This window comes from Ailuropoda melanoleuca, chromosome 12 (assembly GCF_002007445.2).
Source record: "Ailuropoda melanoleuca isolate Jingjing chromosome 12, ASM200744v2, whole genome shotgun sequence".
Taxonomy (NCBI): Eukaryota; Metazoa; Chordata; class Mammalia; order Carnivora; family Ursidae; genus Ailuropoda; species Ailuropoda melanoleuca.
In genome coordinates this window covers 65,366,551-65,394,407 of record NC_048229.1, presented here as the reverse complement: position 1 = coordinate 65,394,407, position 27,857 = coordinate 65,366,551, and the positions used below count along the sequence as shown (strand labels likewise).

The 27,857-nt window shown below is 41.7% G+C and overlaps 1 protein-coding gene across 3 annotated transcripts in view; it reads right to left on the bottom strand.

The window, feature by feature from the left end:
- WWP2 (WW domain containing E3 ubiquitin protein ligase 2) overlaps positions 1 to 27,857 on the bottom strand; it is a 119,698-nt gene that overhangs the window by 45,164 nt on the left and 46,677 nt on the right. For all 3 annotated transcript variants that reach the window (XR_004619272.1, XM_002923650.4, XM_034639621.1), the window contains one exon: positions 11,533 to 11,660. Coding sequence is in view for 2 of the 3 variants with exons in the window: in XM_002923650.4 (XP_002923696.1) it covers positions 11,533 to 11,660 (128 nt within the window). In the remaining variant the exon portion in view is untranslated. The remainder of the gene's footprint in view (positions 1 to 11,532; positions 11,661 to 27,857) is intronic.

The following is a 27,857-nucleotide window of genomic DNA, read 5'->3' as shown; positions in this document are numbered from 1 at the left end:
GAAGCGGAATTCCACTAGCTGGTCTTAGTCCCCACCCCCCACACAATACAGAGTAAGTACCTGGGCCACCCTGTCTCTCATTCACCTTCTCCTTTCTGGTAGGAAGGCCTGTTCTTTCTTTAATGTTCCTAGGCTCCTTCCCTTCTTATCACCTGGCTGCTCTTTTCTCGGTATCTTCTTCTACTGCTTCTCCTTAATAATGACAGGAACTGAACATAATAAATCAGACACCAACAGACCAGCAGAGTCAGGTTTCCAATATAAGTGGTATTAGTTAACATGTACAGAACACCAGCGCGTGCCAGGCAAAGTGCAAAGCATTTTGGATAATCTCATGGAAGCCTCACACACAACCCCACACATTAGGTACAATGAACATCCCATTTTACAGTTGTGGAAACTGAGGCTCAAAGAGGTCAAATAACCTCCTGAGGTTGAGAGGCACCTAATTCTCACCCCTACTGCCCACCTCCAGAGCCTGAACTCCTCACTCACTATGCTCTCCTTCTCCCTCTGTGCACATCCTCTAAAGCAACCCAAGATGGCAACAACTGAGCAACGACAGGATCCTACCGGCTCACCTGAGACTGGGGGCCAGCTGAAACCAACATTTCTTCACAAGTTGTGATGTCTCCCGCTCTTCAGAAATGGAAAAGAGCCTAGGGACTACCTGTGATCCATTCATTTGCTTTCTCCCCAGCGTATGAAACACTGTCTGGCACATCAACTAAATGAGTTGTTTAATAAGTGACTCCATCTTATGCGACTGGTGTTTCCCCCACACAAACGCCAGACTTCATGCTTCTATTCCTATTCTAGCTCAATCGAGTTGGTAAAACACAACAGATGGCAACTCTCTTCATGCAAATCTATAAATTTTACTCCATTTCAATACAAAAAAAACCATCATGACATTTTTGAGAACTAAGAAAGTTCATTCTAAAAGTTATAAGAAAAGCTAGGGGGGCCTGGATGACTCAGAAGGTTAAGCCTCCGACTCGTGATTTTGGCTCAGGTCATGATCTCTGGGTGCTGGGATGCAGCCCTGTGTTGGGCTCTGCGTTAAGCACAGAGTCTGCTTGTCCTTCTCCCTCCCCTTCTGCCCCTCTCCCTCTTCACACTTGCTCTTTCTCTCTTTGTCCTTAAAATAAATAAAATGTTTAGAAAAAATTATAAGAAAAACTAAATACAGAAGAATAGCCATGAAAATTCTAAAGGAGAGTGTTGTGTGTATGTGTATATGGGGGGGAATAGTTCTCTAAAGTATTAACACATCATAAAGCTACAACAATGAAAACAATGTGGTACTAACACACAAATAAGCAGGTGTCAATGAAATAAACAGGAAGTTTAGAAACAGAATTAAAAACACACAGGAATTCAGTATATGACAAAGGTGGCATTTTAAATGACTACAGCAAAGAGATCATTCAGTAGGCAGTGTTGTGACAACCGGGTAGTACACTGGGGAAAAGATGAGTTATATCCCTACCTTATCCAGGACATGAAAATAAATTCCAGATGAATCAAAAATTTTGACATAAGAAATGAAACTAAAGAGGAACTTAAGAAAACAGAGGAGAATATTTTTATCTCAAAGTGGAAAAGACTTTTTGAAGTATCACACAAAATCTAGAAGACATAAAAAATGGATGAATTCAACTACAATAAAGGGTTTGTTTTTTTACTTTAGTGGCAAAAAAAAAAAATCACAAGCAAAAGCAAATCAAAGAAAAACAACGAACTGGGAAAAAGTATTGCCAACTCATATTACGGACTAATGGCTAATTTCTTTGATATGAAAAGGATCTCTACAAATCAATAAGAAAAAGACCGAAAATATGCACAAGCACTTTCAGAGTAAAGGAAATACAAATTACCCGTAAAGGTATTAAAAGATTCTCCATCTCAATTATGAGACAAGAAATGCAATTTAAGGGGCAACTGGGTGGCTTAGTGGGTTAAGCATCTCCCTTTGGCTCAGGTCATGATTCCAGGGTCCTGAGATGGAGCCCCGAGTCAGGCTCCCTGCTCAGTGGGGAGTGTGCTTCACCATCTCCCTCCGCCCCTCTCCCTGCTTGTGCGCTCTGTCAAATAAATAAATAAAATCTTAAAAAAAAAAAAAGAAATGCAATTTAAGACTAGGATGAAGTACCTTTTGTTAACCTATCAGATTGGTAAGAATAAAAATATTTAGGGGCACCTGAGTGGCTCAATTAAGCATCCGACTCTTGATTTCGGCTTGGGTCATGATCTCAGGGTTGTGAGATTGAGCCCCAAATCAGGCTCTGCCTGGGCGTGGAGCCTGCTTAAGATTCTCTCTCTCTCTCCCTCTGCCCCATCCACCCCTTAAAAAAAAGTAATCTGGTAAATTAAAAAAAAAAAAAAAAACACTGGTAAGAGTATAAGAAACACTGGCATTTTCACATACCGTTGGCAGGAGTAGAAATTATTAGAACCTCTATGGAAAACAGTTGGCAATATCGAAAATTTAAATGCAGTAAGAGGGGACGCCTGGGTGGCTCAGTTTGTTAAGCGTCTGCCTTTGGCTCAGGTCATAATCCCAGGGTCCTAGGATTGAGTCCCATATGGGGCTCCTTGCTCAGCAGGGAGCTTGCTTCTCCCTCTGCTGGCCACTCCCCCTGCTTGTGCTCTCCCTCTCTCTCTCTGACAAATAAATAAATATTTTAACAATAATAATAAAAATAAAAAATAAAATAAATGCAGTAAGAGGGAGGTGGGGGTAACTGGGGATGGGTGTGTAGAACAGAGATGGGTGGGCCTGTGGATGAAACTAAAATAGCCATGAACCAATAATATTTAGAGCTAGGTGATATATTTATTATAATAGTCTTTTTGCTGTCACATATTCAATGTTGGCGACACACATGGAGTTGCATACTTCCATCAAGAGGCACATCACAGCTGCTTGTCACCCTTTTGCAATATTAGCACCCACTGATGATTCTTGTCTAAATCCATAAATTGGTTGGGGATTGCAAAACAGTCACGTTCTAATTCTACCATGCCTATAAGAGAAACTTTCCCTCATCAACTATTTGGCTACCTTGAGGTTCAGTTCATAAAGAAAAGGCAGGAGAAATGCTTGGGTCTTTACTTTTATTTTTTTTTTAAGATTTTATTTATTTATGTGACAGAGAGACAGCCAGCAAGAGAGGGAACACAGCACGGGAGAGGGAGAGGAAGCAGGCTCCCAGCCGAGGAGCCTGATGTGGGACTCGATCCCAAAACGCCGGGATCACGCCCTGAGCCAAAGGCAGACGCTTAACAACCGCGCTACCCAGGCGCCCAGGTCTTTACTTTTATTTACCGGTTTCCAGAAAAATGAACTGATTTCCTCACATCCTCCAAAAATAAACAATGAAATTTTGTTTTGTGTAAAAATCGTTATAAGCTCTTGGATTTAAACATATTTAAAATATTTCAATCCATTGTGATTATCGTTCTTTTTGATACTAAAATTGTCCCCATCTCTGGTTGGGGTCAGCAAGGGAGGGAAGTGGCAAAGCTCTTCAAGTTTGCTTCAAATTCTTTGCAAAAATTTCTAAGATAATTATTAAGTGGGAAAGTGCAGAACAGCATATATATTGAGCTAGTGTGTGTGTGAGTGTGTGTGTGTGCGTGTTTTCAAATATATGTGCGTATGTTTGTATAGACAAAGAATATCTTTGAAAGAATCGTAAGAAACACAACAGTGACCACCTCTGGGGAGGAAACTGGGGGCCAGAGGACTGGAACAGGAAGGAAACTTTCTTTACACTGTTTGAGCTTTTATGCTTTTAAAATTCTCATAATGTACATGTACTACCTATTAAGAATAATTACCATGAAATTGTTGACCAGGAAAAGAACAAAAGCAGAGCCCCATTTTCCATGGCATGCCAATGGAAAAGACCCTCCAATCAACGCTATTTGGATCTGACTGTGCAGACAGATGCAAATCTAGTTCGAAGGGTTCTCACCAGGACTGCATCTGTCCACAGACCTATCCAAGAGCCCCTGATTCACCACAGGAGCTCATCCGTTTTGGAGCTTTGTGTTACACTTTGATTTGGAAATAGAGGTTGAGAGCTGGATATCCCTGTGCTGACAAACTTTTTGTGTCCGTGCTTGTACTTTTCTGCTCTCAAAAAGTGTTTCCTAGAACACAAGAGCTTTAAAGAACCTCAGTGATAAATCCACCCCATCACAGCTTACAGTCAGGAGAAACTGAAGGTCAGACAATTGCATTACTGGCTTACGGTCACACAGGTAAGCCACTGACAGAGCACCATAATCCAGCCATGATGGGGCTTCAAGTAGAGGGAAAAAACGGACTGACAAGACATGGAGTTACAATTTAGTCGTGCCTTAGAGAATTGCTGTATTTTAATTATAACTCTATCCAATACGTATAGCCAACGTTCTCTATTAATCCTAATTGTCTGATATATACAACTTATCTCCCTGCAAAGACTGCACCCTTCTTGAGAACAGGGGTAAGTTTGTTTCCTTCATTTTTCACTACTTCCACTCTCTGTCTCCTATGTTCTTGCCTACACCTCTTTGCTCACTTGAGCCCCACTCCCTGGAGGCCCTCTCCACTACTTAAGCCAGACTATCCTCTCTGTGGATCCCACAACACCTGTGGTCTTGGCTACTCAACCACACAGTCCCTGTGACATCTGTTGTGTTGGTACTTAGCTGACAGTGTCTTCAGCTTCTTTTTTAAAAACAAGATTTTATAAATCTTTTCTTTTTAAAATTTCATTCACTTATTTGACAGGGAGAGAGCACAAGCAGGGGGAGCAGGAGAAGGAGAAGTAGGCTCCCCACTGAGCAGGGAGCCTGATGCGGGGCTCAATCCCAGGATCCTGAGATCATGACCTGAGCCAAAGGCAGACGCCCAACCGACTGAGCCACCCAGGCGTCCCCTTATTTTATGAATCTTTACACCATCCATGGTCCTTAGCAAAATGGCATTCGACAAATATTTGTATAAATACTTGTTCAATAAACCTAATAATCTAGGGAAAGAAATCTGAAATAAAACCACCAGACATTTGTGTAACACTATCAATTGCAAAGCAATTTCTTTTCATTTTTATTTTAGAATAATTTTAGACTTTCAGAAAAGTTGCAAAGATAGCAATATTAGGGGAAAGTGAGTCAAGTGCATTCTCTTTTTTTTTTTTAAGATTTTATTTATTTATTTGACAGAGAGAGAGAGACAGCCAGCAAGAGAGGGAACACAAGCAGGGGGAGTGGGAGAGGGAGAAGAACGTTTCCTGCTGAGCAAGGAGCCCGTTGTGGGGCCCGATCCCAGGACCCTGGGATCATGACCTGAGTCGAAAGTAGATGCTTAACGACTGAGCCGCCCAGGCGTCCCTCAAGGGCATACTATCTTATATAAGCATAGCACATTTGTCAAAGCTGAAAAATGAACTTCAGCACATTACTATTAACCCAACTTCAGACTTTATTTGGATCCACCAGCTTTACCACTAATGTCCTTTTTCTGTTCCAAGATCCAATCCAGGAACCTACATTGCCTTTAGCAAATTTATTTTCATTAGCTCATCTACCTGCCAAATAGCTCTGCAAGAAGCTACTATTCCCATTCTATTTAAGACAAAACTGAAGCTCACAGAGGTTCCATCCAGACAGGAGACATGCAGTTAGCAAACAGCAAAACCAGTACTCAAACCCAGAACACCATGAAGTAAAGCAATGGTGGAGGGAGGGGAGAAGACATGAAGCTGGCTTTGATGGCTTTCCTCTACGGGAAGAGAAGCTGGGTACCAAGATGACTCGGTAAATGGGTAAGTAAGTAAAATGGTAGTTGAATGGCCTCTGGTTTCGGCAACAAGGAGTATTTCACAAGGTGCCCTATGTTATGTGGGTTAAACATTCTAACTTTATGAATCAGATATTCATTCAGGACGGAGACATACTCTAGTCACAGCTAGCCAAAAAAAGATCAGGATTTGTAAATTCTCGTTCTTAATCCTGGACGTGACGCCAGCTCACTGTATGTTCCAAGACCTTCAAGTGTGTGTAGTGCAGTGCAGGCTCCTGGTATATGCACAGACCTTTTCAGCCCCCACGCTCGGGCATGGCAAAGGCAACTGCCAACAGTGGAAACTGTGTAAACAGAAGATCAGCTCGGAACATGACGCACAGCAAAGCAGTCACTATCTCTCATCCATGAAACACAAGCAATGCACTTTCAAGGCATTAGCTGCTCAGTCCTCGGTAAGAGCCACTAAAACTAGAAAAATCTTTCATAATTAGCGTGACATAGGGTGGGTAAGGCTTCTATATAAAGAAAAACAACTAAATTAGATGAGGAAAAAAAGAAGAAAAATTAGATGGAAAACAGGAAGAGAAACTTGAAAAACGGGCAGTCCTTCCTTGACCAATATAAAGATTCACCCAACTTCCATGTACATTCCATCATGCTTCTAAGAACTCAAAGGCTGAAATTTGTTTTGGAAAATATATAAACTACCAAAGAATATCATGGAGAAAAAGTAACAGGACAGGAGTAGCCCTTCAAGACATTAGAAAAACTCGCTATCACATGTCAATTTACCAAAATCACATGAGAATGGCCCAAAACCGGAAATAAATAAATGGAATGAGTAAAGAATCCAGACATAAATTCTCACTGAATGTTCAGAACATGATAAATGATAAACACTAAGTAAAACCACCAGTGAGAAGGAAAAAAAAACACAACGTTTCTGGAATAATAGGACCCCAATATAAAGAAAAATTAATTTAGACCCAGACTTCATTATATTTATGTATGTATATTAACATAACACTATACATTCCATTAGGATGGTTATTTTGTAACACCCTGAAAAAAAAAAAAAAGAAAAACAGAATGAAGTATTTATCCCAGCCACAGACAAGAGAAAACTATGCACATTTTTAAAAAAATGCTCAGCCATAATTATTTTTAAATTTTCTATCTCCTTTTCTACAAAAACCACAGAAAATGAAATAAAAATGTAAAACAATAATATAGGAGGGAAACTTAAAATCATAAATTTAATAGACAAAACTTATATCTAAGTACTTTGTATACATTAAGATGGCTATTATATTAAAAACAACAGAAAACAAGTGTTGGCAAGGATATGGAAAAACTGGAACACTCATTCACTGCTAGAGGAAATGTAAAATGGTGCAGCTGCCATGGAAAATAGTTTAGGGGTTCCTCAAAAAGTTACAGAGAATTACCAGATATTTACCTCAACTCTACTTCTAGGTGTACAGCCAAAAGAATTGAAAGCAAGGACTCAAACAGATAGATGTACACCCACGTTCACAATAGCATTATTCAATATTATTCAAAATAGCCAAAAGTTGGGCACAATCCATAAAAGTCCACCAACAGATGAATGGATAAATAAAATGTAGTATACACATGTAGTGGAACATTCTTCAGCCTTAAACAGGAATGAAATTCTGAAATAAGCTACGACATGGTTGAATCTTGAAAACATGCTAAATGAAATAAGCCAGAGACAAAGGACAAATTTTTCCACTTATAAGAAGTACCTAGAATAAGCAAATTCTTAGATTAAATCATTAGCCATTGGTAATTTTCTAAGGTTTTTTTTCCCAGTAATTTCTAAGCCCAATGTGGAGGTCGAACTCATAACCCCAAGATCAAGACTCTCTTGCCCTACTGAATGAGCCAGGCAGGAGCCAAAGATACGCAAATTCTCAGAGACACGAAAACAGAGGTTACCAAGGGCTGGCGCTAGAGGGTGGGTGGAGAGGAGGAAGTTATTGCTTAAAGGGCACGGAGCTTCAGTTTGAGAAGATGAGAAAGTTCTGGACATGCATAGTGGTGGTGATAGTTGCACAACATTGAGAATGTACTTAATGCCACTACATTACACATTTCAAACGGTTTAATGTCTATGTATATTTTGCCTCAATTAAAAAAAAAAACTTTACCAGAATATATAATACATAAATGTCTATATCTCCAAAAAAAAAAAAAGAATCAAATGCTATGAAAAAAATCACACAAGAGGAAAAAAACAGTTGAGCGAGCAACTAATAACTGAAAACGTGCAATTAGGTTCAACGATGAAGTGGCACTTAGTAGCTGTTAGCAAAACAATAAGCTAGTATTTATACAGTTTCAGGAAAAAATAAACCTGATATACCACCTAATGGAAATTTTATACTACTATGGATTGTATGATAGCTTCAATCCCTTTGGAAGGCAAGCTGGTAATATACATTTGATCTCATTTTTAAAAATTCATATCCTTAGACTCAAGAACTTTATGCAAGAAGAAACAAAGCTGTGTGCAAAGACATTTGCATCGGGATTTTGTTTTATAATAGGGAAATACATAAGAATTGAAGGATGGTTAAATGAATTCTGACATATTAACTGTGAAACAGTACTAGGTTACTAAAAAAAGCAAACAAGACAACAGATACAGAGAAGTGTGTATAAAAAACGATGGGATTTAAAAACCCTCATATTCATGCTACATAACTATAACTGTATAAAATTATTCATAAAGACAAAAGCTAACTTTGAGAGTCTCAGGCACTCTGCATGTTTTACATAATTTATTCCTTATAACAACTTTATGAGATATATATTCTTGTCCTCATTTTATTAGTGAGAAAACTAAGACCCAGGGAGTCACTGGGCCTTACACACATACTGTACATGGCAGAGGGTGGCGGCGGCGGGGGGCGGCCTCCAGAATCTGACCGCGACCAGTGTGACTCCAGACTTTATGTGCATGGAAATCACATTTATGAGAGGAGAAAGAGAAGTAATTTTCTTGGATAAAGTTTTCAATAAAATGTTAGAAAGTAAATCATGGCACATAGGTCTCAATGAAGTGCTACAGTGTTCGTCTACTTCTCGATTGCACCACTTCTAAACCTTAGTAACATTACATTTATACAGACAGGCTGCCATTCACTTTCATTTTATAAAAATGGATACTTTACAGTTGTGACAACATGAAAAAACCACCTGGAACTCAGCTCTGTTTTTGCCCTAAATGTCTTTTTCATGCATAACTGTAGAGCATAGCCAAAAAGGCTTGCTAAATAAATCTTGTATGTCTATGGAAATATTTCCTGGAGGCACAGCTACCACCACCATTTTGGAACCGGTCCTCACGGTTCTAAGAGCAGCGTATTGAAAGATGAAGATGTCCTCATTCACATGTCCTCACTCCCTTCTTGTCTCGTGCTGCCAAGGAGTAGGGCTTCTGTCTGCTTCCCAAAGGAAAGGTAAGATCTTTCTGTACCCCTTGGATAGACATTAAAAAGCCTACAAAGTCCAGGCTGGCTGGAGGCAAAGGTGAACCGTCATCACAGCAGAAAGCAGAGAGATGAGACGGAGGCCAAGGCCTTAGTATTTTAACAGGCAGAAATCCCTAAAATGCAACAACTGTCCTTCACAGATGGGTTCTGGGAACAGTCTGGGCACTCAGATGCACCACTATAAAACATTCCCAATGCAGTTTGGGGTTAGAGACATTTGGCTTTCTGAAGACATGGCTGGCACCTGCCTCGTCTGCTGAAACATAATGTTCCTGGAGATAAGGACAATACGCAAAGGTACCTAAAAATAAACGTAGGGGAAACACAGATCTGTTCCAGTATCCAATAGGAGTGACTCAAAGACCATCACCATATAAAGTCAATTTACCAATAGTTTTTATAAGAAAAGCAGAGATGGCTGAAGGAAACCATTAACGGGTACTGTAGGCCCCTAAAAATCAAAGCGGTTTGGTAGCCTGGCCACGGCCTCTGGAAAAAAAGTGGTTCCAAAAACCCAGTTTCCCTCCCCATTTGTAAATACTGGCCCTCCTCTACAAGTGATTTATTTTTCTTTTCTTTTTTTTTTTTAAGATATTTCTTTCTTTCTTTATTTATTTGAGAGAGGGAGAGCGAGACAGTATGAACATGGGGAGGGAGAGGGAGAAGCAGACTTGCCTGCTGAGCAGGGAGCCTGACGCAGGACTCGATCCCAGGACCCTGGGACCGTGACCTCAGCCAAAGGCAGCCGCTTAACCAGCTGAGCTACCCAGGTGCCCCATGACTTATTTTTCAAACAGAAGTATGTTTCCTGGTGCTCATGGGGCTGTATACGGCTTTCTAGAGCACAGTCCCCAGCCGCCACCTCGCCACCCCCTTCACCCAGACTGGAGGCGGGGCCCCCAAGGCTGCTACAACCGGACGCTCCAGCATGCGGATGCGGTGCTTGGCACAGGAGCACCAGGCATGCTGAGGTGGCAGCCGCCTGTACTCCTCACCTCCAGCTCATCCTCGTCCTCAAGGCTCAGGGGGAGCTAGCTAACTCGAATCCTTCAGGCAGGTCCCAAACTCCAGGGAGAACGTCAGCTCACCACACACACACACAGCCCAGAAGGACGGGCCACTCCACCCTACAGCCCATGGTAGGTAAATGGGATAACGAAGCACCATGACCAATCGGAACGGCTCTGCAGCCCTCATACGGTACTGCCAGAGAACCGAAAGTCACTAGAAAGCAACCCTAACTGATCTCTCAGACTCAGTAAGTTTGGCTCACAAAGGGCAGCAATAAGACTGTGGCAATGCTCCGTGAAGAAGGTATGCTGCTCCGGGTCTCCCTTTCGCACCACACCTCGGCTATCACAGCATCTACAAAACTAAACCATGTCACGTACTGATTTAAACATCTGCATCTCCCCCACCTACAGTTTACTGAAGTAAACATCCGAGTCCTTTCCCAGCTGCTTCAAATTAAGACAAACTATCAAATGACTGACATTTGACAATCTTCAAGACAGTGAGAAAAATGAACTTTTTTTTTTTTTTTGCTTTTTAATTCGACACTGTCCTGATGAGACAGAAGGAAAACATGACAAAAACTGATTTGCTTTGAAACAGTCCTTCCCTCCCCCTCCATTACAGAGAAGTAGAATCAAGGGCAGAAAAGTTCTCTGTGGATATGGAAGGGCTACCTATTCTCAAATGAGACAAATACTCTCATTGGAACAGTAATGGAATGTGCCCACCCCCGCCCCCTCCATGGCACTCTGGCTTTGCCCTAGTCAGCATCCCAACCAGTCCAACAATACCGCCATCTTCTCAAACCCAGCTCTGAGCAGCAATACTTAGTCTTCTTTATCCCTAGTCTGATCATTTCCTTAAATTAAAGAAATAAAAAATATGTCATATATAAATAAAATATCCCCCTTGCCCCCCAATACTGATAAGAAATGAATTAAAAAATCAATACTTTTTATTTTTGTGCAAAGGAATATTTTAGAAGAGTGCAGTCACATGGAGAATAATCTCAGCTGAAGAGAATATGCCAGAGACAAAAGAAGATGGGCCAGTGGAAAGGTTGACGGATTTTAGTACTGGAGTCTTTCTCGCCCGCCCTACATTCTGAGGCAGCAGGCAGAGTCCCGACTCCATGTGAGCACAGGTTAGAAGCCGCTGCTTTAGTCCAGGCTGGTATTTTGTGCTGTCACTCACCTGTGCCATTGGCCAAGCCACTGTGGGTTGGGTTCTTGACGGGCTGGCGATGCCGGCTGCTAGTACCGGGGCTTTGCTCACCGGCTGCTGTGGTTGCTCGGGCTGAACCACCTGAATGTCTGTGTGTCCTGGAAATTCAAAGTATAAAGCAGACAGATATAAGTCACTGTGAAAAAGAAAGAAGTATGTCCCATCTAAGTCACCGTATCCCCTCTCTATTGGAAATAAGACTTTTAATAGCCCCTGTAGTCTTTGACTCAACAGAAGCTGGCTCCACACAGAGAGACTCAGGTAAGCTTCCTTCTTGGTAATAGCCCAGAAAGCAACTTTGGGTAAACTTTTCCACTTGAAGTAAACAAATCCAGAGTGAATTGCCCCCCACATCTGAAATAACTGGCAAAATATCCTATGACCATCACGTTATTTTTATTGGGCTCAAATGTAATAAACAAACAAGAATCACTGGGCAGGCTACAGATGACATCATTCTCCCATTAGGTAAAAAGAGCCCAAAACGTATCCAAATCCATTTTCTCTATAGCTAGAAACATACTTCCCTTGGGAAAAGAAGTCAAGGGGCACTAGACAACTCCAGCCAATGCATATGTTGACATGTTTCATCTGGAAAAGATGACTCAATGGTCCATCCACATAAATGAGGAACAAGGATAAAGGGATCTACATGACAGAAAATGGTGGGATCTAGGAGCACAGATTCCCACAACTTCAGAGAACACATGACAACAGGCAGTATGTGTTCTCACAGTCCTGTTGTTGCCTGACTTTGTTCACTCAGTGAAAATGTCTAAACCTTCCTGCCCTTCAGTCCAGCTGTTTTATCAAAGGAGATTATTCTACTGCGTAGTCAGTATCTATTAGTTTTCAAGTGAGAGTATTTAAAAGTGAGAGTATTTAAACATTATCCAGTAAAGAAAAGACTACCCCTGTCTAGGCCGAGAAACAGAGGTCCACAATCTATATATACCATGTATATGGAGCAGTGAGAATACAATCAACAATCAAAGGAATAACAATAACTATAGAAGATATAATATGCACTGAACCAGCACCTTATGTAACAGATATCCATCGTGCGCTGTGCGCTTTATTTTATCTCATCTATCGTGGTAACCCTAGGAGGAGCTTACTATTATTAAACCTATTTTACGGGTAAAAAACAAGACAGAGAAAGTAAGCAATGGAGCAAGACTCAAATCCAGGCAGTCTAAGATCAAGAGCCCATGTTCTCTGGTTGGCGACTGGGAGTGGGCAGCCTGGACTGAACTGAATCCCTCCCAGGCTGTTCTTTCACTGGTCACTTGGCTGACGGTGAGATGAAGAGCTCTGATGGAAAGGTCCCCTGCTGGGCTGGAAGACTCCATATCCACCAGAACACCTCTACTTGTGCTGGAGAAGGATGTGGAATATGGATGAGAGGCTGTCTCATCCAGTGTGTTAGGATGAGCTCACAACCTAACAAACTTGGAGGTTCCTAGGGGAGTAAGAAGTGCCCCCACCAATGACCTTCTCCAGCACAAGAAATGGACTTTTTCCAACAAGACGGGCATAAGCCAAAATACTAATAGTAATTATCTCTTTTGTGAATATGAACTCCCTTAGCTTTTCCTTTTGTGCGTTTCTAGAGTTTTCGAGTTTTCTTCATTGAACTTCTGTACTTTTGAGTAAGGAAAAAACACAATTTTTAAAGACGGAAAAAAGGTTTCTTAGGTCAAAACTAGAAGGAAGGAAGGAAGGAAGGAGCGAACGAATCTAGCAAACCATGGAGTTCTTCATACCTAAAGACTGCACGGCAGTTAAAAATGGATAGAAAGGGCACAACTGAGCTATGGAAATAAAGATTTAATTTGGACTCTCTTTTTCCATCTTATTTTTCCCTGAGCTAATTTCATAAATCAAAAGCTGTCAACCACACCTCAGTCAAGAAAAATATTTCTAAGTCCCCACTTCGTGGGAAGAAATGTTAGTATTGAGCATTTTACCACAACTCCTCATCGAAAGCAGAATGAGTATAGATTAGTTCCAAAGGGAAAGACGGTCTTCAGCCACTGGTGAATGTGTGTATATGTGTTGAGGGCAGAGAGCCTGACAGAGATAAAATTGGTTAATAAAAGGTTTATTTCAGCCAAGAATACCCTTAAAAGGACAAAAAAGCCTCTCTGATTTGGTACTCACAACCCACAGCGGAGGGCTGTATCACTCAAAAAGCAGCAGGCTGTGTGGGAAGCATAGGAAAGGCGACATCAGTCCTATCACACCCACAGGCTCCGATGAGCCCATGATCACTTCCAGTCTGGGGCTCCTTGTCCCTCTGCAGAGCAGCTGGACATGACAACAGGGCGGGCCCCATTAACTCTCCTGGCTCCTCCCTCCCTTCCCTGAAAGGGCATGTGGTGACAGTTGAGAGAGAATACTCTCAGAAATGTTTAACCACTAATGATAGCAGCTGGCCCTGAATGATGGGCTGCAGCAGGGATGGGATTAGCCTGTAACCAGGGGCAGCTGGGACCACTTGGCATGAACTGCTGCCTCCCTGGCCGCAGCCCACTGCCACCTCTGCTCTCCCCCCAACACAAACACACACACACACACACACACACACACACACACACACACACACACACCCATTCTCCAGATTCTTCCCTTGCCCTCAATCTGGAGTTTCCACCTTTTTTCACCTTGAATCACCTTTAACACAAGACTCTCAGAAGGAAGAAAGGCGTCAACAGTTGAGGAAAATCTTCTCTTCAGCAGTTTCCTCTCTTGGAGGACTCACTCAGCCCTTACAAGATGGGATTGTGTCGTGATTAAAAGCTGGCCCAAATGCTGAAACCACACACCATAAGCCAAAATAGTATCAGGACAAAAGCGAGACGATGGGATGGAGATGAGCTGGGCTCCACCACAGGCAGCCTGGCTTCGGCTCTGCCAGTGACTTCAACTTTGGCCTGATCCCGCCACCATTTTGAGGGTGAGATGGCAGTGGGGGTGGGAGGGTGGGGTGGGTTATGCAGCCCCTGAGACAGTCAGAAGAAGATGGGGGGCGCCTGGGTGGCACAGCAGTTGGGCGTCTGCCTTTGGCTCAGGGCGTGATCCCGGTGTTATGGGATCGAGCCCCACATCGGGCTCTTCCGCTGTGGGCCTGCTTCTTCCTCTCCCACTCCCCGTGCTTGTGTTCCCTCTCTCGCTAGCTGTCTCTGTCTCGGTCGAATAAAAAAAAAAAAAAAATCTTTAAAAAAAAAAAAGAAGATGGAACAGCAAAAGTCCACAACTGCTTTCAAGTTACCTAGTTACAGAGATTCAGCTCTCTTTCCAGCATGCCCTCCTCAGAATGCTGGCGTGTCCTTACCTAAGTTCCTCTCACAGAACCTGAGGCCTCCCTAAGAAAATCCAGTCAAGGCCAGGGCCCTGGAATTCTCTCTCCACACTCCCAGAAGCGAATCTGCTGCACGTAAAGTCCCGCAGACAGGGCTCAGGGCTGTACCTTGGCCTTCAAGCTTTGCCAGTCACAGTCCTCAGCTGTACCCTGAGAGCCACAGCTGTGGTTGCTTTGGGACATCTTGCATCACCCTTCGTGAAGGCCACTGAATAGCATTCGATTATTTTCTGAGCACTAAGCCCTTTTCTAGGGCTAGCAACAAAACAGAAAGGGTCCCTGGTGCTCCAGGTTGGTGAACACATGATGTGGGTAGAGTGGCATGCCTGGAGAGTGCATGAAAGCTACCCACCTTTTCCCCATACCTCGCCCTATGTATCTCTTCCATCGAGCTATTGATTCATATCCTTTTTCATATCCTTTAGTAAACTGGTAAACAATTAAAAACAAAAACAGAAAGAGTCCATCTCAAAAAGTTTACAGCTTATTGGAAATGCAGTGATTTTGCATCACACTCTACAATGCTGACATGGGAGACCCACTGGGCCAGTGAGGGAGACTGGCTGACAACTTGGCACTCTCAATCCAGTGCAACTTTGTTGACCATCGTCACATACACAATAATTTATGTGGAGTAGTTAAACAAAACTTTGTTTCTTTGGTTTAAAAAGAGACCAGCCCTAGCGTTGGTAACATAAGTGAAAACAAAATGAACAGTCCAAAAAAAGCAATGGCTCACAAGCCAGAACACAAAATTTTTTGCTAAATTAAAAGTGGAGCTCAAAATTTGGTGGTGGCTCAGAATTTGAGATTAATAAGTCTATTATATCCTTCATGTGGAAATCGATTTTTTTCCAGTATAGTTACATTTGGAAATTGATTTTTAAAAGTAGATGGTAGCTTCATCAAAATTCAAAATTGCCGCTTTTCCAAAGACGCTATCAAGAAAACAAAAAGACAATCTAGACACGGGGAAAATATATTTGCAAAATATATATCTGATAAAGGACTTAGATCAAGAATATATAAAGAACTCTCAAAACTTAATAACAACAAACCATATAAAAAATAATCAAAAAAATAATCAAAAGATTTTAACAAACATTTCACCAGAGACAATCTAGAAATGGCAAATAAGCACAAGAAAGTTGTTCTACATCATTAGTCATTAGGGAAATATGAATTAAAATCACAATGAGATACCATCACATGCCTATTAGAATGGACACAGTAAAAACAGATAAACAAAAGAACTGACAGTAGCAAGTGCTGAGGAAGATGGACACAAAGCAACTGAAACTCTCAGACACTGCTGGAGGGAATGGGATGTGGTAAAGCCACTTTAGAAAACGGTTTGGAGGAAAAAAAAAAAAAGGAAATGGTTTGGCATTTTCTCATAAAGGTAAATATGCCTCAGTATACAAATCAGCAATTCTACTCCTAGGTATTTACCCAAAAGAAAGGAAAACATATGTTTCCATAACCTGTAAGCAAATGTTTATAGTGACTTGATTCATAATTTCCAAAACTGTAAACAACCCAAAGTCTTTCAACTGGTGAATGAACAGACAGACTGTGGTACATCCATACAAAGGACTAGTACTCAGCAAATAAAAGCAAACTACCAGTACATGCAACAATATAGATTCACCTCAAATGCACTATGCTAACCAGAAGACAGACTCAAAAGGCTACAGTGTTTCATTCCATTTTTATAACATTTAGGAAGAAGCAAGGCAAACTGTATGGAAAGAAAACAGACTGGTGTTTGCCAGGGGCTGGAGGCAGAAGGAGATGACGACTACGAAGAGGCAGAAGGGAACTTTTCAGGAAGATAAAACTATGTATATCTTGAATACGGTAGTGGTTACCAGACTGTATGCTTTTGTCAAAACCCACAGAACTGTACACAGCAAAGGGTGAATTTTACTGTATATAAATTATACCTCAGTAAACCTAACTTAATAATTTTAAAAAATCAATTTGTATATTTCAGCCACTGCAAAAACAGTTCATCACATGAGAAAAAATAAAAGTGAGCAAAAGTTTTAAAAGACGGGTAACGTACTGTGTGAGGATATGCTCAAAACAACACAGAAAACAAGAATCTTGATAACAATGTACTTTAGGCGATACTCAAGACTCTCCAAACACTCTGTATCAATAAATGTGAGGATTCTTCAAAGCCCAGGAACACATTTCTCCCAAATGTTGAGAATTCCTGGTTGACTGCATACTGGGTGCCGAGCATAATTTTCTACCTTGGTAAAAGAGGCCCGGGACACAAAAGGGAGGTTCTTTGACCTCAGATTCAGGCCCATTGGTATTGGAGCTCAGCACATGAGAAGTTTCAGGGTATAGCAACTAACAGTGAGTTTTCCTCCATTTACAAAAACAAATCAATAACAACGCAGAAGTTAAAATCACCTAATAAATTTCAAACTCTTCTCACATCCAGAGAACTGATATTTGCCTGGATGACTGGACCCAAGAGGGTGGGTGTCCCGCCTCTCATCCAAGGCCTCTTAACTGGGCATTGTCTTTTAATAGCAGCATGGAAACAAAACTGAGTGAGGCTGGGCCAGTTTCCAGTAAGACAGAACCAGCAAAAAAAAAAAAAAAAAAAAAAAAAAAAAAAAAAGAACAAAAAAACAGTGACTTAAAATAGAAGCACTGAAAAAAAAAAGCCAACGGGAATTGGTGATGGGAAAAGAAATGGTTTCCACCATTCAGAGAGGCATCAATAAGCAAATGTGCTCCCACCTACACCCTCTTCAATCCTTCCACCCCATTTAAATATGGATTCAGGGGAAACAAAAAAAGTAATAATAAGGATGGATAAAAAGGAGAGGTGAAAAGGAAAGGCGCAATTAAGAGTTAAAATGGGACCATTCTAGTCATTCTGAGGATAATTTACGGCTCCATTCCACACCCTACCTCCAGGCTGCCAGCCTCAGAAATGACAGGAAAGGTAAAAATAAAACTGCTGCCAAGTCCATTCTATGTTTCAGAAAGACAAATGATTTACTTTCGCCCAACCTGGAGTACAGAGCAATCCTCTCAACAGTGGCAGCTTTAGGAGACTTACAAGACATCATACAATACGTTTTATTCATCTAACCTAATTCCAGGTTGTAGGTCAAGAGTAATAGAAAAGAATACTCAAACACCCTCCCCTACTTGAAAGGGAGCTGAAGTTCAGAGGAAGTATTCGCTCCTCATTCTACCCAGCTCGGTGCCACAGTCAAGGACTGGTATGTCCCTTGGCGTGAGACGCTACAAGGGCACAGGATGCTCGTGCGGTGAGTGCTGCGGGCCACCAGCCTCCAGTAACATGCAGGAGGAACCTGTCCGGCGGACCCTGAGAGATGCGGAGCCCCACCTTGTACGGATAAAGCCAGAAGGGCGTCTCCGCCTTCTTCCTACTGAAATCAGCTCTTCTTTGAGGGCCCCTTGTGCTACAGCCTCAGACCAAAAAGAACTACACGGGACCCTGAGGTACTGGGGTCAGCAGTACATTTGGCTGTTATTTCTATGTGTTCTGACCCAGCGAATCAAAAAGGCAGAAATCCAGCAGGAGTGAGGTAAGCTCCAAAAAGAGTGTGTTCCTTGGACATTCCTCGGAACATCCCTCTAAACTGCTCCTGAGGATAATTCAGAGCCTTTGCAGATCTATTCGCCTGGCAGACTCTTCTCTGACACCCAATCCAAATCTTGGTCTAAATGTCCCTCATCTCCCAGGCTATAGTAAATTCCCTTATGTTCTCTCACAAAGCCTTCTAATTTTCCCTTTATGGCAATTCTATTTGTAATTATGTATTTGTTTGTGTGTTTATTTGTTCAATGTCTATACCCAATAAGGTCCGTGAGGGCAAGCACAATGTCTCTTTTATGTTTCTTTGCATAACCAGCACCCAGCATGTGCCTGGCCTCACAAAAAGGCATATAAAAATATTTGCTGAATGAATAAAAGAAGCAGGCTGTCAAGTTCAAAAGCACTCGTGGGCCTGTAATCTCTAGCACTGCCTATGTTCTTTGCAGTCCAGTCACTCATCACCTCCTCATCTCCCGCCAACCCTTTACAGAATGGAATCCATGCCAGGGGATGGAATCCAGGATCTAGGAGGTAACTGAGAAGTATCAGAGCTACTGCCTTCCAGGAAGACCAGCTCTAATCATCATGTAAAGACATTCTCTAATATCAGGGTCTAGAAATAAAAATCACTTCACTAGACTCATTTCATGCCCACACGTATCTACTAAAATTATGAGACAATCTCCAAATCTAACCAAATTTTATCTGGCATGGGTTTTTATTTGTTCTAGCAGTAATTTTCAAGCACACTCCAACAGGTAAAGAGTAGGCAAGTGACTAAACATGAGAATTTAGAGAGACACCTTCTGTGGTGGGCAGAATTTCTAAAACACTCCCTCCTCCCAAAGATACCCCACCCTAATGCCTAAAACCAGTGAATGTGACAAAATATCACACCTGTGATTGTTAGGTTATATGGCACACATGAAATTAAGAAAGGATGTTCATGCAAGCAGGCCTGATCAAATTATATAATATAAAAACAGTATGCTTTCTCTAGCAGGTATCAGAAGTGGAAAGCAAAAAAGAAAACTGGAGAGATTCAAAGCTCAAGAGAGTGGGGGGCACCAGGGGCGCCTGGGTGGCACAGCGGTTAAAGCGTCTGCCTTCGGCTCAGGGCGTGATCCCAGCGTTCTGGGATCGAGCCCCATCAGGCTCTTCTGCTATGAGCCTGCTTCTTCCTCTCCCACTCCCCCTGCTTGTGTTCCCTCTCTCGCTGGCTGTCTCTATCTCTGTCGAATAAATAAATAAAATCTTNAAAAAAAAAAAAAAAAAAAAAAAAGAGAGTGGGGGGCACCAATATGAGAAGGAATGCAGGTGGCCTTCCAGACCTGAGAGATGCCTCAGTTAACAGCCAGTAAGAAAACAAGGACCTCTGTCCTACACCCACAAGTAACTGAAGTCTACCAACCACTGTGATGAGCTTTGAAGCAAAGTCTTCCTTAGACTTTCCAGATTAGAATGCAACCCGGACAACACCTTGATTTTGGCCTTGTGGGACCCTGAGTAGACAAGCCAGCCAGCCCCACTGTACCACTACAGAATCATGAGCTAAAAAATATTACTGTTTTAACCCCTAAGTTTGTGGTAATTTATTACACAGCAACTGATAACTGATACAACCCCTCAATACAAATAAATGTCAATTTCCACATAAGACAATACTAACTTTCAAATATGTGGCTAGGGAGGATGTGAGGGCGATCTGGCTGCGACATCTGTCACCCCATTGATCGCCAGGGTTGATTCAGCTGATCTGGCTGGCTAGGCGGGTGTCCCCTTCCTCCCTCACCACTCCATGTGCATCCCTCCCGAAGCTGCACTCTCGGTTGAAGAGGATGACCTTCCCCAACAGAGGAGGACCGTTCTTTGGTCAAGGGTATACAAGTAGCTGCGCTCCCCTGCTAGAACCGCCAAACAAGCTCTCAAAGATGTGGCTAGGTAATAGCCTTGGCCCAAATTCTTACTGATCACCCTATTTCACTCTGATTTCAGAAGGTCTTATGCAAGTGTGGTACAGCTGGCTCTGTGCAATCAGGGCTCATCTCATGGCAACAGCATTTCTGTGATGCGATATCTTTTAGGAGATACACTTCTAAGATTCAACAATCCCATGGGAATTTCAACTAGACTTTACACATTCTTTTTCCAAAAAAGACATATTTATGTGTCAACTTATGTCTGATTCCAATGTTCACCTTAAAATTTGCAAGGATTTGAAAAGAATAGTCCATGTAAAGGGTTCAATATGGAAATATCAGTCATGAAGAAAAAACAGATGCAACAGGAGAGACTGAGCGGGCTGTGGGAACCCACCACGCTCTTGGCGGTTAGGCTAAGCCTTGGAAAGCACAAGGCAGTCCTGATAAAAAGTCTTCCCTACACCCTGAAATCATCACTTCTCAGGAGAAGTGGAGCCAAGGAATGTAAACTAGTAGTAAAACCCACCCTGAAGTTTTGGCAAATAAGGAGCAAGAACACAAGACTCTTTCAACTCAACAAATATCTATTGAGCTGCTGCTACGTGCAGCAGGGCACTACTCTAGGCTCTGCTGAGGGCAGAAAGATGAATAATGTGCAGATGCCTTTAACATGGTATTTGGCTGAGAGTTTGGCGCCACTCCACCTGCACCTTCTCCCCTCCACAAGGAAGTAGATGGAAGAAGAAGTTACTCCTCAGTAGTCTGCAGTTCATTCTTTTCTAAGCCTAAAGCAAAACCAAACGATGTGATTTAAAATGTCTTTCTTAGACCTCTTTTAAAGGTAAAAGTTAAAACAACAACAACAACAACAAACAAACCTGGTCTTACCCTCTCCTTCTCCTTTGCAAAACAACAATTATACATCCAATCCCGAGTTTCCACTAACCTCATTTTTTAAAATTTTTGTCATTTCATCACTTAGATGTTATACCTTCAAAGGCTATTTGTCTACACAAAGTAGACCCAACATGTTAGGCGTGCGAAAAAGTAAAGCCAAACAAAATCTTCAGACGGAGCAAATGAATAAGTTCCCATTCTTTTCACACTGCTGGATGCAGAATTTCACACTCTATTATCCAATAATCAGCGAGCCAAAGATGACTTCAACTCATCAATACCAAGAAAAGGCATAGCAAACACAGGCTTAAAGTGCAAAGTCAGCCTAGAGATAGGAAACAAAGAAGGCAGGACAGACAGAAACTGAAAAGGCAAGAGGATGTCACAACTCCAAGGAGATCAAGAAACAAACATAAATGGCCTGTGGCAGTTTCAAGATAGACGCTATCATATGGTATTTTAAAATTTTAGTTCAATGGCGTTAAAATACAAACACCAGAAGGGTTGAAACTCAATGGGTGGGGGGGAAATATGCCAAGCAAGTACAAAACAAAAGGAAGCTGGGACAGCTATGCTAATGTCAAACCAAACAGATTTTTTAAAATAATTTTTACAAATCAGGTGTAATTTACATTGAGTTAAATTCACCCTTTATAAGGTTACAGTCTAACGAGTTGTAACAAATGTATACAATCATGTTACCACCACCACAATCAAGACACAGAACATTTCTATCACACCCAAACATTTCTGGTGCCCTTTTGCAGTTAATCCCACCACCCACCCCCATCAATTCCTAGAAACTGCTGATTGGATTTCTATACCTATAATTTTGCCTTTTCCAAAATGTTACATAAATGGATTCATATACAATGTAGCCTTTTGTGTCTAGCTCCCTGCCCTTAACATAATGCTTTGGAGTGTCATCTATGTTGTAGGTTGTTCCTTTTCATCGTTCAGACCAAATAAATTTTCAGGAAAAAAAGCACTAAAAAAAAGAGGATCATGAGATAAAGATAAAAAGTTCAATTTGCACATAAGTCATATTTCAAATTCATAGCACGGACCCAATAAAGTAATCTTGAAATGCATAAAGCAGAAGTTCACAGACACGATCTGGCCCCACCTATTGCGGCCCTCATCTCCTAATTTCCCACCACTCCCTCCACATGATCCAGACTGGCCTCCCTACCCTCTTCCAGCTCCAAAGGCCTTGGCCAAAGCCATTCCTCTGCCCAGATATTCTTCCTCCCAGATATCCTCATGGCCAACCCTCATCTTCAAATCTTTGCTGAAAGGTCATCTTCTTCACAATGCCTCTCTTGAACGCCTATTTATTCCTGCATCTTATTGTTAAATAATACAGCCATACATATATGTATGTATGTATTTATATACATATTTGCATGGGTCAGATTTATTTTTTAAATAATAAAGATCAATAAAACCAGAAAAAAGAGGAACACTCTGAGATTCTGCAAGGCACAGGACGTACATTTCCAGAAAGAACTAGTCCACGAAGTTAAACCTGCAGCTAGGTCAGGTGGGCTTTTGTGGCTATAATTTTGGCAGGATGATAGAACCAGATACCAGAATGAAATGAACTAATATATAAAGGGAAATAAGGAAGGGAGGCCCAAAGAATATTGAAGCAAATATATTCACTATATTTTTAATAAGTTAAGGGTACATAATAACTTCAGAACACGGTGACACGTGAAGCATCATGCCATATAAATTCTGTATTTTGGGGGCGCCTGGGTGGCACAGCGGTTAAGCGTCTGCCTTCGGCTCAGGGCGTGATCCCGGTGTTATGGGATCGACCCACATCAGGCTCCTCCGCTATGAGTCTGCTTCTTCCTATCCCACTCCCCCTGCTTGTGCTCCCTCTCTCTCTGGCTGTCTCTATCTCTGTCGAATAAATAAATAAATAAATCTTTAAAAAAAAATTCTGTATTTTGGTTCTGGAACTTTTCATCTAAATGCACAACCTAAGTATAAAATTCTTTCAGTGTTTGAAAGGAGTCATTCTATCAAGGCTACTGAGTATGCCATCATAAAGACAGTCACTAAACTAAACCTCAAATCTCCACCTCCACGGACCTTGGCGCTCTTGAAAGGAGTCATCCAGTGCCAACAGAATTCTAAAAAAAAAGTCTAACCTCATCACACCACACTACGCCACAAACTGGCTTAAGCCATCCCCTTCCCCACCGTCCCCATCTGTCCAAAGCATCTGCCATCAGTTCTGCTCTGCTCTTTAATCACCACAGACCCAAGCTGCCTAAGCAACCATGACTAAAAAGTCATTTCTCCAAGACCCATACTTTATTTGCTTCTCTGTAAATCCTTTCCCTTTCAACCACAATTTTCTAGAACTGAGAAATCCCAGAATCCAGATATAGACCTAATTAAAGTAGAAATATCACTGCTGTGCCCTCACTGTGGTCACTGTGGTGACACTTATAATGGCCCTATTGTTCAATGTTAGAAATACATTTTGTTTTGCTCTGTATCTCTTAAAGTTTGGTTTTCATTCCTTTCCCTATGGATACACTTTCAGAGTGTGACTGCCTCAGGGCCACATTGCCTATCGCCAATCCCAATGATTCTGGGGGATGCCATTTTAAAGAGACAGCTTCATAAGCTCCTCCCCTTCTGCATTTCTTATTTCCATGAATAACATCACAAAGCGCTGAGTCCTTTCTATTCCTGCTCATCCTTCACTCTGTCTCATTAGTCAGTCACCCGGTCCTGCTTAATGATTATACCCCCTAGGTATTTCTAGGTACTTCTCTTGACTTCTCTCCATTCTGCCACTGCCCAAAGCCAGTCATCAACTCCTAACTCACCAGTTCCTACAATGGTCCTCCTCTTGGTGCCTGGTTCTAATCTCAACCTCCACTGTGGCAGACATTCCCGCTGTCTTCTATTCCATTCTTCACTGCATGCGTGGAAGGCAGCTGGAGGGGCAGTAGCAGTTTCCTGACACCTAGATTGCAGATGCAAGGCTGTGACCTTGAAACTAAGGATGGGAAAGGTCACACTTGTTCCTACAGCCCATTCAAAGACTTCTGTAAACACCTAATTCCCCATATTAAATCCTTTTCTGCTCAAAATACCTAGAGTGGTTTCTGTTTCCTGAAATGAGCCCTAACTGATACAGCTTCAAATTTATCCATTAGATACATTCCTGGATAATTTATCCAAAAAATGGTACATCATGCCCTTGCTCAAAATTTAGTGGTTCCCTGGCTCCAAAGAATAAAATCTTAAGTCCTCAGTAAAGCATAAAAACCCTTTATGAACTGGTCTTGCCTTCTTACCATCTCCTATAGCAGGGATCAGCAAACTGCCTACAGAGGGCCAAAAAGCAACTATTTTAGGCTTTGCAGACCATCCGGTCTCTATCACAACTACTTAACTCTGCCACTATAGCATAAAAGAGGCCACAGACAGTATGTAAATGAATGAGCACAGCTGTAATCAAATAAAACATTATTTACAAAAACAGATGGTCAAGAGAATTAAGACAAGCCACAGACTAGGAGAAAATATTTGAAAAAGACATATCTGATAAAGGACTGTTACCCAAAATATACGAGGAACTCTTACAACTCAAAAATCAGAAAAGAAACCACCCAAGTAAAAAATAGGCCAAAGACCTGAACAGATACCTTCTCAAAGAAGATACACAGATGAAAAATAAGCCTATGAAAAGATGCTCCACAAAAGCAAAACCCTCTTGCGCTGTTGATGGGAACGCAAACTGGTGTAGCCACTTTGGAAAACAGTATGGAGGTTCCTCAAAAAATTAAAAATAGAACTACCTTACAATCCAGCAATTGCACTACTAGGTATTTACCCAAAGGATACAAAAATACAGACTTGAAAGGGTACATGCACCCTGATGTTCCCAATGTTTATAACAGCATTAGCAACAATAGTCAAACTATAGAAAGAGCCCAAATGTCCATTGACTGGTTAATGGATAAAGAAGATGGGTGTGTGTGTGTGTGTGTGTGTGCGTATGTACAATGGAATTCAGCTGCCATCAAAAAGAATGAAATCTTGCCATTTGCAATGCTGTGGATGGAGCTAGAGTGTATTATGCTAAGTGAAATAAGTCAAAGAAAAATACCATATGATTTACTCATACACGGAATTTAAGAAACAAAACAGATGAACACAGTGGAAGGGGGAAAAAAGAGAGAGAGGGAAGCAAACCATAATGATAGAGAATAAACTGAGGTTGATGGAGGGAGGTGGGTGGGGAGATGGGTTAAACGGGTGATAGGTATTAAGGAGGGCACTTGTTGTGATCAGCTCTGGGTGTTGTACGTAAGAGCTGAATCACTAAATTCTATGCCTGAGACCAATTTTACCATATATGTCAGCTAACTAGAACTTAAATAAAAACTTGAAAAAAAAAAAAGATGCTGTACATCATATGTCATCAGGAAAATGCAAATTAAAACAGCAACAAGATACTACTACAAAGCTTTAAGAATGGCCAAAATCTAGAACACTGATAACACCAAATACTGGTGAGGATACGGAACAACAAGAACTCTCACTCATTGCTAGTGGGAATGCACTATGGTGCAGCCACTCTAGAAGAGAGCCTGGCAGTTTCTTACAAAACAAAACATGCTCTTACCATATGCTCCAGCAGTCACTCCCCTTGGTATTTACCTGAAGGAGCTGAAAACATGTCCACAAAAAAACCTGCACATAGATGTTTATAGCAGCTTTATCCATGGAAGGAATCAACCTGGAAGGAATCAAGCCCATTCTTCAGTAGCTGAATGGATGAATAAACTGTGGTATGTCCAATGGAATAGTATTCAGCGCTAAAAACAAATGAGCTCCCAAGCCATAAAGCTACATGAAGGAAGCCTAAATGCATATTACTAAGTAAAAGAAGTCAATCTGAGCCACATGCTTTGAATCCAATTATATGACATTCTAGAAAAGGCAGTTTTTTGGAAACTTTAAAGGAGTCAGTGGTTGCAGGAGTTAAGGGTGAGAGAAGGATGAACAAGAGCACAGAGGATTTTTCGGGCAGTGAAACTAACCTATATGACACTATAATGGTGGATAAGTCATTGTAAGTTCATCAAAACCCAAAGAACGTACAACACTGAGAGTAAACTGTAATGCAAACTCTGGACTTTGGGGCATAATGGTATGTCAACCCAGGTTCATCAACTGTTTAACAAATGGGCCATGCTAATGAGTGATGTTGATAGTAGGGGAAAGTGTGTCTATGTGGGGGCAGGAGGTTTATGGGAAATCTCTGTACTTTCCGCTCAATTTTGCAGTGAACCTAACACTGCTCTTTAAAAAAAAAAAAAAACTCTAAAACCAAAACAAACAAACAGGTGGCATCCTGGAGCTGGCCTGTGAACCACAGTTTGCTACAGCTATTATCCCAAATATCTTTCATATCAACATTAGCAAATGACCAATATTTCCTCAAATACGCTAAGTACTCTTTATTCTGCCTTGCCTTTGACCACACCATAACCTCCTCCGGGAGTACCTTCCCTCACCCTGATGCCACTGGTCTGCAAATTCCTTTCAAAGTACAGCTCAAACATGGGAGGTCTTCCCCAAACCCCCCAGGTGGATTCAGGTCCACTTCCCACGACCTTCCTCTTGCATGTGAACTCACCACTGCTACACAATCCATCACGCTACACTGACTGTCACCTTTGTATCTGTCTCCTACTAGATGCCATGGTCCTTGATGACAGCTAGCTCTGACCACGACCTAGCTCAGAGCCTGGCATTCCTGTCTGTGGAATGAATATTGCCTTCTACTGCAGGCATCTGCCTTACCTTCTCCTAGTTCATGAAAAGTTTCCAACCAGCTTTCTGGCATACACCACACCTCTCTATGCTCACAGAGAAGAAATGCCCAATAAATACCTATAAAATACACAGATCTGAAAAGATAAACATAAAATAATGTATAGTGCAGAATTTTAATTAGTGCAAAATTAGTAAATTAATGTATAAATTAATGTGTAATTAATCTCCATGATTACTTTTCAATGCCTTGCTTTGACAACACAGTGAGTCCACGGTCTCAATCCTATTCCATATAAACCAACCACTCAGGAAAGAGTCCCGTGTAAGCAGGGACGGAGTCTTAGTTACTCCTAAAGGAATAAATGAATTACACTTATTTTTCTTCTTACTCCTTTCCCTTCCTCAGCAATCCTGAGGCTATACCCAGATTTAAAGTAGAAGCTATTAAGGCGCCTGGGTGGCTCAGTCGCTAAGCATCTGCCTTCAGCTCAGGGTGTGATCCCGGAGTACTGGGATCGAGCCTCATATCAGGCTCCTCCGCTGGGAGCCTGCTTCTTCCTCTCCCACTCCCCCTGCTTGTGTTCCCTCTCTTTCTGGCTCTCTCTCTCTCTCCCCCCATCAAATCAATCAATCAATCAATCAATCTTTTTAAGGAATAAATAAATAAAGTAGAAGCTGTTGGGTGGGAGGCTTGAATGAA